At 58.7% G+C, this 18,527-nt stretch overlaps 2 protein-coding genes across 9 annotated transcripts; both read left to right on the plus strand.

The window, feature by feature from the left end:
- The first annotated feature begins 178 nt into the window (after positions 1–178).
- Adam15 (ADAM metallopeptidase domain 15) lies at positions 179–11,926 on the plus strand. Of its 7 annotated transcripts, none has more exons than XM_076862114.1 (23): positions 179–373; positions 1,522–1,628; positions 2,243–2,319; positions 3,169–3,247; positions 3,383–3,459; positions 3,543–3,735; positions 4,697–4,762; positions 4,842–4,910; positions 4,986–5,155; positions 5,508–5,592; positions 6,071–6,219; positions 6,309–6,483; positions 6,722–6,814; positions 7,125–7,429; positions 7,517–7,712; positions 7,964–8,041; positions 8,923–8,995; positions 9,162–9,300; positions 9,672–9,741; positions 10,360–10,434; positions 10,848–10,919; positions 11,184–11,308; positions 11,395–11,926. In XM_076862114.1, the coding sequence occupies exons 1-23, from the start codon at positions 295–297 to the stop codon at positions 11,435–11,437; spliced, it is 2,595 nt and encodes an 864-aa protein (XP_076718229.1). In that variant the 5' UTR covers positions 179–294; the 3' UTR covers positions 11,438–11,926. The 7 variants fall into 7 exon arrangements, 6 of the variants coding, with proteins under 6 accessions (XP_076718229.1, XP_076718230.1, XP_076718233.1 ...); XM_076862115.1 differs by having other exon boundaries at positions 10,363–10,434; XM_076862118.1 differs by lacking the exon at positions 11,395–11,926 and adding an exon at positions 10,537–10,589 and having other exon boundaries at positions 11,184–11,268.
- On the plus strand, positions 11,524–16,884 carry Efna4 (ephrin A4). 2 transcript variants are annotated; one of them, XM_076862127.1, is made up of 5 exons: positions 11,524–11,607; positions 12,956–13,122; positions 15,379–15,674; positions 15,992–16,060; positions 16,615–16,884. In XM_076862127.1, exons 1-5 carry the CDS (start codon positions 11,545–11,547, stop codon positions 16,749–16,751), a joined length of 732 nt encoding a protein of 243 aa, XP_076718242.1. In that variant the 5' UTR covers positions 11,524–11,544; the 3' UTR covers positions 16,752–16,884. The 2 variants fall into 2 exon arrangements, with proteins under 2 accessions (XP_076718242.1, XP_076718243.1); XM_076862128.1 differs by lacking the exon at positions 11,524–11,607 and adding an exon at positions 12,535–12,614.
- Positions 16,885–18,527: the final 1,643 nt, after the last annotated feature.

Raw genomic sequence — 18,527 nt, forward strand, 5'->3', positions numbered from 1 at the left:
GGCAGCGCGGGCCAGACCCGGCTCCCGGCACAGCTGCGGCTCAGCTGAGCAGCGGGGGCGGAGCCGTCGCCGGGGGCGGGGCCCGGCTTCTGTGGGACCCCGCGAGACGGGGGCGTGGCCTCGCGGAGGGCGGGGCCTCGGGCGGAGCCTGGCTCGAGGCCGGGAGGGAGGGGGCGAGGCGGGGCCTGGTGGCCGTGCGGCTCGTGTGGGCGCAGCGAGCAGACCCGGCCGCCGCGGTCCCTCCGCGCGCGGTCCCGCACCTGCTGCCCTCGCCGGGCCCGGGGCGCCGCTGCCATGCGGCTGGCGCTGCTCTGGGCCCTGGGGCTCCTGGGCGCAGGCAGCCCTCTGCCTTCCTGGCCGCTCCCAAATATAGGTGAGTCCTCCACCAGGAATGGGTCGAGGGGCGGACTGGGAAGAGGTTCAGGGAAATCTGGAGGCTTCCGAGTGCTAGGGTCAGCCGCAGAGACCAGCCCGAGAGCGGCCTGCCTGGTTGGCTGTCCCGGGCCTTGGGCCCCGTGACTTGGCGATGGAGGGCAGAGAGGAGGAGTGATGCTGGGGTCCCCCGCCCGGTCGCCCTTGGCGATGTCCCGGCGAACACTTTCAGACTCAGATACAGGCACCGAGGGGCCCTTCCAGTGCCCCCTCGGGATCATGGAAAAGGGTCGCTCCTCCCCAGGACTCACGTCTTCGCTCTTCTGGGGCCTAGCTGACAGTTCCACCCAGTGCCAGGCTGACGAGTGGGCACGGTGCGTGGGGTTTAGTAAAGAGGATCCTTACCAGTCCCTCATCCCAGGCCTGGACTTCAGGCCCCCGTCACCCTAGTGCTGTTGCCACCAGAAGCTTGTCTGAGCGGGAGGGGCCGGGAGGAGCCAGGAGAGGGGAGCACTGACCAGGAAAGAGGCTGGACACCAACTCCTCCTTGGAACTTTCACTTCCCACTGCTGTCTTGGGCCTGGGGCCGAGAGGGCAGGCGGGGGTGGAGTGTCCGGAGGACAGAGGGCCATTGGGAGGGGGGATGCTGCGGGAGGAAGCGGAGGCTGTGGGGAGCGGGTGTGTCAAACTGGACATGAGGGGTGTTCAGGGAGGCGAAGGTATTTGCACTGCTCACCCAGAAATGGGCGTTCCCGACATTGCCAATGTGAAGGAAGGGGAGGGCGAGTGGGCATCCTGCCACAAGGCTTCGCCTAGTCCAAAGAGGGCGTTCTGGACGGCGGTGGTGTGTGGCGGGGGTAGGGGAAGGAGTGGGAACAGGGGAGGGTCCCTGGGAGAACCTGGGATTGGCCAGAGGGGGACCAGGAGGGGCCACAGGCTGGACAGGCTGAACTTCTTTCTCTGGGACTGGTGTATGGGTTGGTGGGTGGCAAGAGCTCATCTGGAGAGGAGGTGCCCTCCCCCCCACTATTTTCCTCTAAGTTCTGGTGTGCAGTGCAAGAGCCCTTTGGATGCAGCCGGCCTTGATGTGCTGGGAGCTGGTGGGTCTGGGTAAGGACTCCCTCAGCCCTCTCCTGGGAAACCCTGCAGGTTTCATGGAGGAACAGCAGGCCAGACCAGAGAGGGCCCCGAGTGGGCCCCCGGAGCCCCAGATCCTTCAGGACAAGGCCCCTATTGGCCTAACAGAGGTGTTTCAGGTGAGCATCCTCTAACATAGACCCCATCCAACCCCAGCATCATCAGGTGTCTCAGGACCAAAGCTTGGCTGAGGAGCCAGTAAGTGACCTCATTGTAGCAGGTCCATTGCAGGTCCCACTCCCTCCCCCACCACACCCCAACACCTGGCTTCACTTATCTCCTTTTTCCCTCTATGCACATCTGTCTGCCTCAGCTCCACCCAATGCAACCGGTCTCCTGAGGGAATTTCTGAAGCCAAACTTGCTTATTTTGTCTCATGTTGTCAGTTTTCTCAGTGGGGGGATTTGGAAAGGGTAAGGGCTTCACCCCCCCTCCCCCTCCCATTCTAAAGCTGAGTCAGAGGAAGGGCTGAGGCCTGTGCTGGGTCCTCTGTGATGCTTCCTCTCTGGGCAGGAAGCCGAGAAGGGGCGGCTTAGATACCTTCCTTGACCTCCCCACACAACCCCCCAGAACAATGCCCCAGGCCAGGCAGGGCTTCCTGGTCCCTCCCTTGGGATCCCCCCACCAGTGACCTAATCATTGGTGCTCTCCTGAGGGCTTGAGGTTTTCTGGCTAGAGATGGTAGGCGTCATGGGAAGGGCTAAGAAGATGACATGTTTTCTGGTACCCACAGACCAGTCTGTCTAAGGCCATGAGGATCAAAGTGGAGCTGGACGGTGACAGTTACATCCTGGAGCTGCTGCAGAACAGGTAAACCGGCAGGATGATAATAATCACACGGAACTACTTGTGCAGCATTTACCATGTGCCAGACACTAAGTGTCTGCACTCATGGGTCCTCAAAACCACCTTGTATTGTCCTCATTTTACATATGAGGAAGTCAAAGCACAGAGAGGTTAAATAACTTGCCTAAGCCGGGCATGGTGGCACAAGCCTATAATCCCAGCGGCTCAGGAAGCTGAAGCAGGAGGATCACGAGTTCAAAGTGAGCCTCAGCAACTTAGCAAGGTGCTAAGCAACTCAGTGTAACCCTATCTCTAAATAAAATATAAAAAAGGGCTGGAGATATGGCTCAGTGGTTCAGTGTCCCTGAGTTCAATCCCGGGTACATAATAATAATAATAATAATAATAATAACAACAACAACAACAACTTGCCTAAGATCATGCAGCTAGTGTGTGTCAAAAACTAGATTGGGACTGACAACATTGGTACATGCCTATAATCCCAGAAGTTCGGGAGGCAGTGGCAGGAGGATTGCAAGTTCAAAACCAGCCTCAGCAACTTATCGAGGCCATAAGCAACTCAGTAAGACCTTGTCTCTAATTAAAAATATAAAAAAGGGCTGGGGATGTGGCTCAGGAGTTAAGTGTCCTGGGTTTGATCCCTGGTACCCAAACAAACAAACAAACTAGAGTGGAACCCAGATACCCTGACAGAATCAGGGGGCCAACCCCTAGACTCTGCTCCCTCAGGGAAGGTGGGAGTTGGGGACACTGCCTGGCCCTCCAGTCCCCACTCCCCTAAGGCCTCCGCTTGTCACTGTACCATCCTGTGAGTCACCTTGGACACTGCCATCATTTTTCTTCACTCCACAGGGATTTAGTCCCAGGTCGCCCAACCCTGGCCTGGTATCAGCCAGATGGCACTCGGGTAGTCAGTGAGGGACATACTCTGGTGAGTCAGGTCCTCCTGTGCCCTGTTTCTGGCCTGGATGAGGAAGGGGGAGAAGCCCTGGAGGGTGGCAGCCTGGAGACCTCTGTGTTCCGTGCTGTCCTCCCTGAGAGTGGCACTGATGTGTCTCTGCTGCAGGAGAACTGCTGCTATCAGGGCAGAGTACAAGGCCAGACCAGCTCCTGGGTCTCCATGTGCGCCTGCTCCGGGCTCAGGTACCGTGGCTGGAGTCCCTGACGGGAAAGAGGACACCAGGCCTGGAGCTGAAAGTTTCTCTCACTTCTGTTTCATTTCTTAGGGGCTTGGTGGTCCTGTCCCCAGAGAGAAGTTATGTCTTGGAGCTGGGGCCTGGGGACATTCAGGGTCCTCCCATTATCTCCCGGATCCAAGACCTTCGCTTGCCAGGCCACGTCTGTGCCTTGAGCCGGAATGCCCCTGTGCCCACTCAGGCTCCACCAGGGCACCCCCTGGGACAACGCCATATTCGCCGGGTAAGGAGGAATGGCAGAGGGCTTGGGCTTCGGGTATATTCAGGGCTGACCCCAGCCCCTAGAGTTCTGTTCCCAGGCAGCTCTACTGATGGAGCCCTTTCCACATGCCAGGCAACTTGAGGAGGCAGCAAGAGCTCTACTGTAAAGGAGGAAACTGGTTCAGAGGGGTTAGGTGATTGCCCAAGGCCTGACCACTAAGAAATGGTCTCACCAGGATCCAGAAGCAGGTGTTCAACTCAAACTCCCCACTCGCCTTACGATTCCATTTACAGAGAGCTCTCACTTGGGTATAGAAAATACACAGTTACCAACCAGACAGCAATAAAACATAAAACAGGTCCTGACATGTTTGCTTTATAGGGTTGTTGTGAAGACGAAATGAATCTGTCTATCATCCATCTCCATATATATGTTTAGCTTAGCACCATGCTTGGCAAATGGTATTACCACACAGTCAGTATTTATAGCATTTATAGTGCCAGCATGTATGTATTTATGTGGTACTGGGGATTGAGCCCAGGGACACTTTACCACTGAGCCACATCCCCAATCCTTTTTGGCTTTTATTTAGATACAGGGTCTCCCTAAATTGCTTAGGGCCTTGCTAAGTTGCTGAGACTGGCCTTGAACTTGCAATCCTCCTGCCTCAGCCTCCTGAGTAGCTGGGATTACAGGCATATGCTACTGCGTCTGGCTAATATTTATTTGTTTTTTAATAATTTTTTTTTTTTTAAAAAGCACTGAGTTTAGAGCTACAAAAGCAGGGCTGTTCTCCCATCTTCCTAATCTACTTCTTGGTCTACCTTGGGCAAGTCTCTGTCCCCTGTGGCTCTCCGTGGTTCATCTGTAAAATGGGTCCTTTGCCCCCTTCAGTGGAACCACAGGGTGGGAGTGGACACAGCTTGGTTGGCCCTAGAGCTATCGGTAGATGGACCCGAGGCACCCTCCTTTCTGTCCACAGCACAAGCGGGACGTGGTAACAGAGACCAAGATTGTCGAGCTGGTGATTGTGGCCGACCATTCAGAGGTGAGCCTGCTGGCCTCTGCGGTCTCCCCTGCCCCGCGGCCACCCTGCCGTCTTTCACGGTAATTTCTCGTGGCCACAGGTCAGGAGGTATCCCGACTTCCAGCGCCTGCTGAACCGCACACTGGATGTGGCCCTCCTGCTGGACATGGTGAGTCCGGGGCTGGCCAGGAGCCCCCAGCCCCCGACGGTGGCAAACCTCCCGTGAGCCTCAGTTCTTCTCCAGTTCTTCCAGCCCCTGAACGTTCGGGTGGCACTGGTGGGCCTGGAGGCCTGGACCCAGCACGACCTGATAGAGATGAGCCCAAACCCAGCTGTCACTCTGGAAAACTTCCTCCACTGGCGCCGGACAGACTTGCTGCCTCGACTGCCCCATGACAGTGCCCAACTAGTGACGTAAGCCCTCACGTTCAGTCTGCACCTGGCCAAAGTCACACCCTTTCAACTTGATACCTCAGGTCCTGCAGCTCTGACCCCCATGGTTTCTGTCTCTGACCTGTTTTTTTGGGGGGGTGGGTGGGTACTGGGGATTGAACTCAGGGGCACTCGACCACGGAGCCACACCCCCAGCCCTATTTTGTATTTTATTTAGAGACAGGGTCTCACTGAGTTGCTTAATGCCTTGCTGTGGCTGAGGCTGGCTTTGAACTCGCGACCCTCCTGTCTCAGCCTCCTGAGCCGTTGGGATTGCAGGCGTGCACCTCCGTGCCTGGCATCGCCTCTGACCCTTGACCTCTTGGTTCCACAGTGATATTTCTTTCTCTGGGCCCATGGTGGGCATGGCCATTCAGAACTCCATCTGTTCTCCCGACTTCTCAGGAGGTGTGAACATGGTGAGTTATTTACAAGTCTCTTCTCCTTTCCCAATTTAGTTTTTCCCAAATATGGAACCATTTTTCACTGAAACAATAATGAACCGTTATTCACTGGGACCCCCCCTACAAAGTTGGCCAACCTCAAAGTCATGGAGGATGAAGGTACCTGAAGTGGCCTCTGCTTGTCGGGAAAGCAGCCCCTCACCTGTGGCCAGTACTTCAAGGTGCAGCCCACACCTATGAGGTCTTCCCATTTCTAAGGGGAAGACCAAGGGATTGCTGAGCCCCAAAGAACAGAGGTGACCTCCAGGGGGGCAGAGCTGGAACCCGTTTCCGGTCCCCCATGCCTGAACTTCAGAAGAATTAAGGAGGGGGACCATGCCCACTGAGTGCCCAAGAGGCCCATGCAGCGAGGACAGGAGCAGTCAGGGCGGGCTGGGCACTGTGTGGGAGCCAGGCCAGGGCTGGACCTGGGGTGCTCCCTTCCCACTGGCAGGACCACTCCATAAGCATCCTGGGAGTCGCCTCCTCAATAGCCCATGAGTTGGGCCACAGCCTGGGCCTGGACCACGATTCACCTGGGAGCAGCTGCCCCTGTCCAGGTCCAGCCCCAGCAAAGAGCTGCATCATGGAGGCCTCCACGGAGTGAGTGGCCACAGGATGCGGAGGGGGAGGGGAGGGGGAGGGGGAGGCCGGGAGGGTCCTCCGCCCCAACCTTCCTTGGCCCTCCCCAGCTTCCTGCCAGGCCTGAACTTCAGCAACTGCAGCCGGCAGGCCCTGGAGAAAGCTCTCCTGGAGGGGGTGGGCAGCTGCCTCTTTGAACGGCTGCCCAGCCTGCCCGCTATGGCCCCCTTCTGCGGAAATATGTTTGTGGACCCTGGCGAGCAGTGTGACTGCGGCTTCCCGGATGTGAGCCCCTCACCCAAAGCCTTGCCCACTCACTTCTGCGCCCTCGCCCTGGCTCCTTAGCCCTCTCCCCGCCTTCTGAGTTCCTCTGTGGTTCTGAAGGGACTTCCCTGTCTGCAGGATCAGGCCATGGGTGGTGGGCTTGTAGCTCTCCTGCTTGTGGTTTGGGCAGGCTGCTGGGTGCGCTGTCTGGGAGGTGTCGGGGTAGGCTCTCAGGCTCAGCCTCTGTACCCTCGCCCAGGACTGCACAGATCCCTGTTGTGATTACTTCACCTGCCAGCTGAGGTCAGGGGCACAGTGTGCATCTGACGGACTCTGTTGTCAGAACTGCCAGGTAAGCTGGACACAGTGGCACATGCCTACAATCCCAGCCACTCGGGAGGCTCAGGCAGGAGGATCACGAGTTCAAAGTCAGCCTCTGCAACTTAGGCCCCGTCTCCAAATAAGGCATAAAAAGGGCTGGGGATGTGGCTCAGTGGTAAAGCACCTCTGGGTTAAATCTCCAGTACTAAAAAATAAAAGAACTGCCAGGTGTAGACTGGGTACCCAGAGCTCACCTGCAGGGGGCAGGTAAAAGGGTCCTTCTGATCCCCAGGCCTGGCTGGATTGGTCCAGTTGCACTGATGCTCACCCGCCCTCCACAGCTGCGCCCCGCTAGCTGGCAGTGCCGTCCTAGCAGAGGAGACTGTGATTTGCCCGAGTTCTGCCCAGGAGACAGCTCTCAGTGCCCCCCTGACATCAGCCTGGGGGACGGCGAGCCCTGTGCTGGTGGCGAGGCTGTGTGTGTCCACGGGCGCTGTGCCTCCTATGCCCAGCAGTGCCAGTCACTCTGGGGACCTGGGGCCCAGCCCGCCTCGCCACTCTGCCTCCAAACAGCCAATACTCGGGGCAACGTTTATGGGAGCTGTGGCCGAAGCGCCAATGGCAGCTACATACCCTGCACCCCTAGGTAAGTGGGGAAACCCGGTCCCTCCTCTGGGTTTGTGGGCACCTTCGCCCCACTCCCTGACCCGGCTTGCCTTTCTCCCACCCTCAGAGACGCCGTTTGTGGGCAGCTTCAGTGCCAGGGGGGCAGGACGCAGCCTCTCCTGGGCTTAGCCCAAGAGCTACGCTGGGAGTCGCTGGAGGCCAACGGGACACAACTGAACTGCAGCTGGGTACACCTGGACCTGGGCAATGACGTGGCCCAACCCCTCCTGACTCTGCCGGGCACAGCCTGTGGCCCTGGCCTGGTGAGCAGCCTGGGTGGGCAAGGTCAGGTCGGAAGGGACGAGCAGCGTCTGGACTTCACTGTCCACCAGAGTAAAAGGCACCGACTGCCCAGAAATCACATTCTTACTGTGGGTTGAGCCAAGTCTTGTCTTCCTACCGAGCCTCAGTTTCTCCATTTGTAAAAGAAGGTGTTGGCCTCTGCCTGGCTGGGCCCGGGCCTCGTCAAGCTTTGTGAGAGTGTGATCTTTGCTCTTCTCCACCTCTGGGGCAGGTGTGTCTAGACCACCGATGCCAGCCTGTGGGTCTCCTAGGAGCACAAGAGTGTCGAAGCAGATGCCATGGACATGGGGTAAGCTGGCTAAAGGGGAGAATGAGGGCTCTGGAAACAGACTTCTACGCTGGGCACGGTGGCACACAGCTGTGGCCAGCAACTTGGGAGGCTGAGTCAGGAGAATCTCAAGTTTGAGGATAGCCTCAGCAACTTAGTGAAACCCTGTCTTAAAATAAAAAATAAAAGGACTGGCATGTAGCTTAATGGTAGAGCAACCCTGGGTTTGATCCCCAGGACCCACACACACACACATACACACACACACACACACACACACACTCAAAAAAACGGGGGACAGGAGTGATTTACTTGGGTTCCAATCTTTGCTCTGCCACTTCCTAGCTTTGTGACTGGGGCAGGTTATTGACCTCTCTGAACTCAATTTCCCATTCATCAAATAGGCATAATAAGCCAGGTGTGGTGGCATATGCCTATAATCGCAGAGGCTTGGGAGACTGAGACAGGAGGATCGCAAGTTCAAAGCCAACCTCAGCAACGGCGAGGTGCTAAGCAACTCAGTGAGACCCTGTCTCTAAATCAAATACAAAAAAGGGCTGGGGATGTGGCTCAGTAGTTGAGTGCCCCTGAGTTCATTCCCCGATACCAAATAAATAAATAAGTAGGCATAGTAATCATGCACAATTCCTGGGCACTGTTACCCGGCGTGATGCGTATGAAAGCCTCCAGCACAGTGCCTAGCACATTGAACATGCCCCACAGTGTTCATTTGACCCGATTTCCTCTGACATGGGTAAAGATTCCCTCTCCTGGGTGCTGGCTCTCTCTTCCCATCATCCCCAGCACACCTTCCAGTTGGGAAAGTCTGAGATCTTGAGAAGCTGAAGGAGGGAAATGGTGCCAGAACGCAGAGCCCGTCATTGCTCACCCTGTCCTTCTAGGTCTGTGACAGCAACAGGCACTGCCACTGCGAGGAAGGCTGGGCACCCCCGGACTGCGCCACACAGCTCCGAGGTAGCCTGGGAGAGGGCAAGTGGGAGGGCAGAGGGGCTCATCCCTTCCAGTTCCCTCTGCCTGGCCCCTTTGCCTTCTCTGACCTCTTCTCTCCACTCCCTGGCTCTGCTCCCTCCTGGATAGAGCCCTCAGCCCTCCTACATCTAAACCTCACCTCCCCCCACAGCAACCAGCTCCCTGACCACCGGGCTGCTCCTCAGCCTCCTGCTGTTGCTGGTCCTAGTGCTACTTGGTGCCAGTTACTGGCACCGTGCCCGCCTGCGCCAGCGACTTTGCCAGCTCAAGGGGTCCAGCTGCCAATACAGGTACAAGCCTCGCTTCCCTGCTAGCCACGTCCTTCAGCTGGGGAGATTTCTGAAGCCTGCCCTACCTGGGCACCTGCCACTGCTTCTGAGCCCCAGTCCCTGAACTTGCTGATCACCACCTTCCCTACAGCCCCCTAAAACTCTTCACCTCTCAGGTGTACCCCCGGTGGGACAGCTGGGGTGCTGGGACCATTTCTCCCAGGGCTCCAGGGCAGGGTCGGGGGTCCCTCCCTCGGGCTGACCAACTTCTCCCCCACACAAAGCTGCTCTCCAAAAGGGCCACAAAGGGTTCACCTCCCCAGGGGTGGCTGATGGGTGGCCAACAGGGTCTGAGACGGGGTCCTCTCCCCTCTGCCTTTCCTCATGCTCAGGGCAGCCCAGTCCAGTCCCCCTGAACGGCCAGGACCCCCACAGAGGGCCCAGGTGTTGCCAGGCACTAAGGTGAGTCCTGGATGCCTCAGGAAGAGGGGCCGGCCTTGCCTGGCGTCCAGCTTGGGCAAAGTGGCTAATGGTCGGGAGACCGAGCTTCGAAGGGTCTAGACCCAGGGAAAGGCTAGCGTTGCCCAGAGTCAAGAGTCAGGCTGGCCTTCCCGTCTGCCCTCACCCTGGCTGCCAGCCGAGAGCCGCGTAAGCCTGGAGTGGGGAGCGCTGTCACCTAGAGGGGCTCCGCTGAGCTCTCTCAGCTGGCCAAGCTGATGGCTTTGAAAGGTGAATCTGTTGAAGCCCCTCACAGTGACCGGTGTAGGGCACAAGGGGGATGGTGCCCAGAAGGGCCTTCAGTGTGCCAGGAGCTGACAAGCCCCAGTCACCTGTGTAGAAGGGCTGGTGAGTGCCTCTGGTCTGAGCCCTCTGGCTCTGACGACAGGAATATGTGTGTGGAGGTGACCTGCATGCCCACTTCACCACGTCACCCCTCTGCATGCAGCTGAATAACTGCATGCCAGCTCCCATGCCCCTGGGGCCCTGGCTGCCCCTGCCTGGACACTAACCCTCTCTGCCCTCATCTGTCTTTCTGCCCCTCCTCCCCACTCTGTGCCTGTCACTCCTCTGGCCTCTCAGCAGGTTAGTGCTCTCGGCTTTCCGGCCCCCCCCTCCAGGCCGCTGCCGCCTGACCCTGTGCCCAAGAGACTCCAGGTAAATCTGGGCCAGGCCCTGCCCTGGCCCAGAACAGGTGGGAGGCTTGGTGCCCAACTGCAGTGCTCATCCCTGCTCCCTGCCAGTGGTGCTCTCCATTAGGTGACCAAGGTGTCACTCGGCCTTCTAAGGCTGAGCCCCAGAAGCCGCAAAGGGTGAGCCTCCTGCCTTGGTTTCTACCACCATCTGGTGGTGAGTGGCGGGACTGCAGTCAGTCAGGGATTCCATGGCTGACTCACACCTTCCTCAGGCTGAAGCATGTATCTGCTGGCATGCACCCAAGCCCTCTGCATGCCCCATTCTCCCCTGCCCCCGGCTGGCTGCCTTTGCATGTTTCTCTGAACTCCTCTGGGGAACTTGTGCATGCCCACTGCCCCTGGCTGTACTTAGCCACTGCCCCTCTCTCTGTCCAGGCTGAGCTGGCTGACCGACCCAATCCCCCCACCCGCCCTCTGCCCGCTGACCCGGTGGTGAGGCGCCCGAAGGTAACAGTGGGGGGAGAGAAGGGCACAGCCTCTTCCCCCACCTAGGGCTGTGGTGCTGGTTGCCGTGGCGGTGGTGGCCGTGGCGAGATGCCCCCCTCTGTGCCTGAGGGCACATGTCCCCGTGGCTCCTTTAATGGTGACAGGTTTGTTTGGAGACAAGGGTGATTTCTGGTGCTGCCCCCAAGCTGGTGTTCCCCAGCACCAGTGCGATGGGGGTGGGCACCGCGACGCACACCAAGCCAGCTCATGCCTTCCCTCTCTCAGTCTCCGGGGCCTACCAAGCCCCCACCCCCAAGGAAGCCACTGCCTGCTGACCCCCAGGGCAGGCGCCCTTCGGGTGACTTGCCTGGCCCAGGGGCTGGAATCATGCCTTCAGTGGTCCCCTCCAGGTAGGTGAGGAGGGGGCTGCTGACAATGGGTGGACAAGGTGAATGATCTGGGAAAGGGGGTGACCTTTTTTTCTCCCCAATTCCAGGCCAGCACCGCCGCCTCCAGCAGCATCCTCACTCTACCTCTGACCTCTCCTGAGGTCCCGCTGCCTCCAACTCGGATTTAGGACTTAAAGAAGCTGAACCCCGTTGGAGTCCCCCACAATGACTGAAGATGCCGGAGCGTGGACACTGTAATGCCCGGCCTTAGGGAAGCAAGACCGTCAGGCGCTGTGAAGCAGCACCCTGATGACTCGCCGGTATAGCTGCAGCCGGGGGCTAGTGGGGGACTGGGGCTGGATGGGGCTGAGGGAGGTGCACCCAGCCTGTCTCTGTTCTGCTGCAATAAAGAGAGATCTTGACCGCGTGTCTCAGGGTTCCTTCTGGGAAGCCGGGTCGCCCCTCCTGCGTTTCCAGGTCTGGCCGCCAGGAGACGCTGCCTCCTCAGACCAGGGCTTGCTGGGCCGGGCGGGAGTCCCAGGCTTGGTCTACCAGCCTGTGTCCCGCGGACGCTCCCGACTTGTTTCTGCCCAGTCGGGGGTGACTCTCAGCGTGATCCTGTACCGCAGGGAGTTGTTTCCCCGTTGCCACCCCTAGTCTCCCAGTCCTCGCATGCAATGCGGCCCGGTCCCCGGAGACGGCCGTCGATCGACAAGCCAGCCAAGCTGTGGGACCACGTCCCCACCCTCCACCAGTGGCTGGGAAAAGTGACTCTGACTGGTATTCTCAGCGCCCGGAGCCGGGGCGGAGCGGGCGGCTCCCACGATCCCAAGGCCGCGCACCTGCCTCCCGCCCCTCCCCCGCCCCCACCTGAGGGCTCGGGAGACAAAGGTGCTTTGTCCAGGCCGCAACCACTGCATCACTTCGTCCTCGGGATGGGGCCGCGTGGGCCCCCTGCCCAGAACGAGGGTGCGGGACGGAAAGGGACAGGCGCCAACCCCAAAGTGGGCATCTAGCACACCCCCTAAGGTTCTGTGGGGACAGGTGTGTCCCAGAGAAGGCTCTTTGTCCCTTCTCGTCTCAATGGCCCTAGATGTGCTGAGAAGAGGGGGTGGCTGCACAGGAAGGTGGCTGGACAGACTTGGTGGATCCCTGCTCGTGCCTCACTTTCCCCATCTGGGTGAAGGGTGTATGCTCGCTCGTTTAAAATCTCCCAAACTTCCTTCCTTCCTTCCTTCTCTCTTTAGACCGGGTCTTGCTAAACTGCCCAGGCTGCCTCAAATCCCAGGGCTCCAGCGAGCCTCCTCTGCAGGAGCTAGGACTACAGGTGCCGGCCACCGCGCCCAGTCTCCCAAGTTTCTGATAAGGCTTTCTACCTCATACTAACGAGACAAGAAAGACAAGACTTCCCCTTAAACTTCCTTAGTGGAGTTTTTAAGTGCCACCTCCTTCTCGCCCGGTGGCAGTGCGGCGCGGCCTCAGTAGAACCTTTGGCTAACCTGGCGCGCGACACGGTGCGCAAAGGGTTAACCAAAGTTGGCTCCGAGCACAGAGGCGGAGACAGGTTTTCATTGGTGGAAAGTTACACGGGGGCGTGGCCCGGGAGTCTCCGCACCACCCCCCCTTTCCACAACCCCCCCCTCTCCACTTTGTACCTTTCTCGCTCAGACTGCGAAGCGGGCCGGGACCCGCCGGACCCGACCAGACCGGACCCTGGGGGCGATGCGGCTGCTGCCCCTGCTGCGGACTGTCCTCTGGGCCGCGCTCCTCGGCTCCCCTCTGCGGGGGGCCTCCAGCCTCCGCCACCCCATCTACTGGAACTCCAGTAACCCCAGGTAGCCGGGCCGAACCAGACGAAAGCCGAGTCGGGCCCGCGCGCTCCCGGGCCATGCGCGCGCCCGCCACTCGCTCTTTGCGCGGCGCCGCCTAAGCCCGGCGGCGCGCCGGGGCTCCTTTGTTTGAGCCGGCGGGGGAGGGGTGGGGGAGGGGCAAGGCGCGCCCTGGGTCTCCCCCCTCCCGCACGTGTTGGGGGGCGGGCGCAGGACCCCAACCCTGGCCGAGGTCAGTGGAGCCTGAGAGCGTGGAGCTGGGGGTCCTCGGCCTGTATTCCGGGCCCCGCCCCCCTCGCTTCTCTCGTGATCCCCAGCCTCTGGCCTGCCTGAGCTGCGGTGGACCGAGAATGAGGGAGGGGGGCTTTACTCTTACGCAAGAGCATGGGTTACTCTCAGGCTCTCTGGGCCTCCCCTCTGGCTTTCTTTGGCTCCTGATTTCATTCAGTATCTCTCCTTCCATCTGGATCATTTATCTGTCCTGTTTCTGTCCTGTCTCGACCCTGTCCTACTAGCTTAATCACCTTTGGGCAGGTTGTTTGACCTCCCTAACCTCGGTTATGTCACCTGCAAAATGGGCTAATAATACCTAGTACCCTGGGAAGTCAGGCCGGCTAACTGAGGTCATGCATGTGAAAAATGGTGCAAGCTGTACAGATACAAACGATTATTTCTTTCTCTCTCCTGAGCTGTCTTTCTTTGAACCTTGGTATTTTTTGCTGTTTCCATCCTCCCCAATTCTCCCTGCCTCTCTGCCTTCCCCATCTGTCTTCCTTTCTGATTTTCTACTTCAGACAATCTGTGACTGTTTATTTATTCACTAACATTTAATAAGCACATACTGTGTGCCTGGACCTGTGCTAGGTTGCTGGGGATTAGCTCAATGAAAAAAAACGAAGACCCTGTGCTCTGGAAGTGCTCAGGTCCAGGAGAGGGCAGGGTTAAAGTCACTACAATACCAGTAACAAGTGATAAAGGCTATTGTCCTCAGAATGAATTCCTCTATCTCTGTTCCAGAACAGTACCTGGAACCACTTGAGGACCTGTTAAAATTTTATGTTCTAGCCCCCACCCCTGAGCTTTCAGGGCTCATTTGTGCAATCCTCAAATATTCACTGAGCCGTCCTTGTGCAAGGCACTTTGCCAGGCACTGGGGATGGGACAGAACAAAGCATGCAAAGACCTTGTCCTTGCTCAACTTACGTTCTAGTAGGTTGAGCTCAGGAATGTCCCCTATCCCTGTACTGGAGAGTGGATCCAGGGGTACTCTACCACCGAGTCACACTCCCAGCCCTTTTGTAAATTTCTATTTTGAGACCGGGTCTTGCTAAGTTGGCCCCACTTGTGATCCTCCTGCCTCAGCCTCCTGAGTCAATGGGATTACAAGCCTGGGTCACTGCTCCTGGCAGGAATCTTCCTTTCTAATTAGACCTCTTAATGCAGGTGGTCTTTGGACCACCCATTGAGCGACTCTTGGAGGCCTTTCATAAATCAAGTTTCACTGTGTGTGTAGGGGTCAGGGCCGTGGTTCATTCAGTATTTGGTTCTGTTGGAGGGTGGCCTGTCCAGCCTTCCCACTCTATTAGCTCCCTCAGGCAGCTCCTAAGAGGTGAGGAAGGGGGTCTGGAGAAGGCTAAAAATGGGGTAGTTTGTGGAGGGGGCTTCTCTACATGCCTGGCACTTCCATGTCCTGGTCAAAAAAAAAAGAAAATTGAGGCACCTAATACCTTCTCCCTCACTCTTCTTATCACGACATTCCTTTTACCATTGGGCTGGGGTCTAAAGGGACTAAGGGTCCTCATGTTGCCCGCCTTCAGCCCTGCCTGTACCTGGGCTGTGTGCCCGTCCCTGCTGCCCCAGCAACCCACCCCCACCTCAGCATCTTCATAGACTCTGTCCACCTAACACTTACCAAGCAAGACATGGTGCCAGGCTGCAGGAAGGGCATCAGGGCTGGGGGGGGGGTGGCAGCTCCACCCTGAAAGGTAGGGCTAGTGGCTGGCTCCCCCCACATAAAGAAGCCATGTGCTGTGGGCGCCGAGATCTCTTAACCTCTCTGAACTGTGGATGGATGACCCCAGCTGTCCCTTGCTCTCTTTGGCAAGATTTATCACTCTGGGGCACTCAGGCCTCCCCATGCTCCTCCATCTCCAGTGGGTGGGAGAGAGGCTGGAAGGGACCTTTGAGAAGTACACCCTGACCTTCACACCCCAAGTTGTGCTGTGCCGTCACCCCTCAGCCCATGCCACCCTGTGCCCACAGGCTGCTTCGAGGAGACGCTGTGGTGGAGCTGGGTCTCAACGATTACCTAGACATCTTCTGCCCACACTATGAAAGCCCAGGGCCCCCGGAGGGCCCCGAGACCTTTGCTTTGTACATGGTGGACTGGCCTGGCTATAAGGCCTGCCGCGCAGAGGGGGCGAACGCCTTCCAGCGCTGGAAGTGCTCACTGCCCTTTGCTCCCTTTGGCCCTGTTCGGTTCTCAGAGAAGATTCAGCGCTTCACACCCTTCTCCTTGGGCTTCGAGTTCCTGCCTGGAGAGACTTACTACTACATCTGTGAGTGACCAGGGGCACGGCGCACCCATTGGGAAAGCTGGGGAGAGGCCTGGGCTCCCTGCCTTTGCTGCTGCCCAGGACTGAGTAGGGGGATAGAGTGCGTCTATAGCAAAGAGGAGAGATTTAGAGGAGCCAGGAAAGAAGGGGGTGCTAGGGAAACGCAAAATGGCCTGGGTGGGGCTGCCACCTGAGTTTGGCACCAAAGTAAGTGAAAGGTTTCCTGGGACAGGAGAGAGGGAGGCTGGAGGGTCGACAGCAGCCTAGGGCATGGGAAGGGCGATTCCCGTGCTAACTCCTTTCCTCCAATTTCCCCCCAGCCGTGCCAACTCCCGAGAGTCCTGGCCAGTGCTTGAGGCTCCAAGTGTCTGTGTGCTGCAAGGAGGGCAGTAAGTGGGCGCAGGGGTGGGGAGCAACCTTTGGGCGAGGAGGGAAGGCGGGGGGAGAATCTAGGAGCATCAGGCTCTCAGGGATCCAGGTCCAGCTTCAAGTTGAGACTTTTCTCCCATGTTTAGCCCTGTGGGAGCTTCTGCTGCACCCCTTTTTTTTAAGTCGTAGATGGGCACAATACCTTTATTTTATTTATTTATGTGGTGCTGAGGACCAAGGGCCTCATGCATGTGGGACAAGTGCTCTACCACTGAGCCACAGCCCAGCCCTGCTGTATCCCTCTTTAAGCTGGGCTGCGGGAATGGGGTCTCCTGGGCAAGGCCGTAGCTGGACCCGTTGTCTTTAGTGGAGGAGACTTGGAAGGTGGAGAGACTACTGGTTGTCTTATTTGGGGGACACTTGGATGTTGGGATTAGGAAGGATGAGGTGGTGAGTGGCTCATTGGGGTGCAGCGACTGGTTTGGAAGACTCCAGTGAACAGGTAATGGGAAGGTCAGAAGAGAGGCTGCTGAACAAGTGGGCCGACCCATCACTGCCACCCTCCTCCTTACAGAGTCGGAGCCAGCCCATCCGGTTGGGAGCCCTGGAGAGAGTGGCACATCAGGGTGGCGAGGGGGACATGCTCCCAGCCCCCTGTGTCTCTTGCTGCTGTTGCTGCTCCCCATCCTCCGTCTCCTTCGAGTTCTGTGAGCCCCGTGGAGCCAGAGCCCTCCCAAGGCCCCCTGGGGGCGGGTCCCTGCCACCTGCACTGGGGATGCCAAGCCAGACAGACACAATGGAGCATTGATGGAGAAAGTCAGAGGGTCTGAGGTGACCCCTGTGGCATGGGTGGGGCTGCCACCTGAGTTTGCCCACTCGTCACAGCTGGAGAAGAGCTGCGAAGGAGCTGCAGACAGCCCTGGGCACCCCAGAGGAGAGCCAGGTGCAAACAGGCCTCATCAGCTGCCTTGATGATTCTCTCCCTCCACCAGAAGATTGGGGTTTAGTGGGATGGAACCCTTGAGCCACCAGGGCCAAGGCAGAAGACCTGGGGACAGGCGGACTGCCGGCCCAGGGCAAAGGAAGAGCCCTGCTCTCTGTGCCCTTTGGGCTTCTTCCCTGGGGCAGCACCTTGGCGTCCCCAGGGGGTCACTCACTTGTCTTCCGTGAAGACGGACTTGTCATGAGGTTGAATTTCATGCCAGTTTGTATTTTTATAAAGTGTCTGGACCAAGCCTTCAATAAAGCACCCATCTTTCTATTGCCCTCCCTAACCTGCTGCCCTCTGGCTCCTTCCCTGACCCCAAGACTCCCTGCAGCAGGTACTCTCAGCTTGGCTGGGCCTGACCTCCATGCCAGCTGTGCCCAGGCCATCTATGCCAGGCCTCAGTGGGCACCCCTCTGGGCAGTGTGGGTGGGTGCCAACAGCAGCTGTGGAGCTTGGCACCTTCTTCTACCTCCCTAGCTGCTCCCTGGACTGAGGGGGCAGTGCTTCTGAAAGCCCACCGCCTTGGGGCACTACCCAAGCACTGGCAGCACCTAACAGGGTGCTGGGGCAAAAACAAGGGGCAGTGAAAAGACAGCCCCTGGGTTTCAGGAGGCCTGGGTCCCTGTGAGCTGGGCGTCCCTCCCCCTCCCCAAGGGCACTCTGGGCGGTGCCTGGCCTAGAACTGGAAGGTGGGGTCAGATCAAAGCCTCCTTCCCCGGCGGCCTCTTTGTTCTTGGCTTTTATAAGGAGGAGGGGGTGGGGCTGAGGAGGGAGGGCCCCCTTTGCTCTCAGCCAACGCGGTCTCTTCCCACCTCTGGCGGGCGAGGCTGCGAACCCCGGAGCCCAGCCGGGCCCCTCTCTCTGAACGGTGCCCCGGGTGGAGACAGGGGAAGGGGTGCCTTTCCCCTGCAGCTGTGCCGTACCCGCCCAGTGCCCCGCAGCCTCCTCTGGCGAGGTGCCGGCCGCCTGGCACTCTGCCCGCGATCGATAGGTGGATGTTGTGCTGATTAGCTCGGCCGGGCTGCGGCAGCGAGAGGCGGCGTGTGAACACGGGGAGGAGGGAGCGGGAGGGCGCCGGGTCCGGAGGCCGAGATGCTGAGATCGCCCACCTCTCCCCCGCCCTCTAGCGCACCTGGGTCAAACCTCGGTCCCCCCTCTCCAAAGGGGCAGGGCCCTCTCCCCACCGCCTAGAGCCCGACTTTGCCAGTCCCCGTCACGTTCATTCCAGGGCTCTGGCTCAGGCCGGGGTGGGGGGCAGCACCGCCGACGTAGGCGACTCAGTCAACCCCTCCCCGCCTTCGAGGCCACTTTCAGAAAATGCTGCGTCCGTAGGTGCGTGTCCCTTCGTGGTTCTGTTATGGCCCTCACCCCAAACCTTGGTCCCTAGCGGGGGCTGAGGCGCAGAGGAGAGGATGCAGCTGAGTTGAAGGAGCTATGGCCGGAGCTTCTGGTTCTGGGTTCGAGTTCCTCTCTACCGTCATCCGCGAAGGTGTCAGTAT

The sequence above is a fragment of the Callospermophilus lateralis genome, chromosome 7 (genome assembly GCF_048772815.1).
Source record: "Callospermophilus lateralis isolate mCalLat2 chromosome 7, mCalLat2.hap1, whole genome shotgun sequence".
NCBI classification, from domain to species: domain Eukaryota; kingdom Metazoa; phylum Chordata; class Mammalia; order Rodentia; family Sciuridae; genus Callospermophilus; species Callospermophilus lateralis.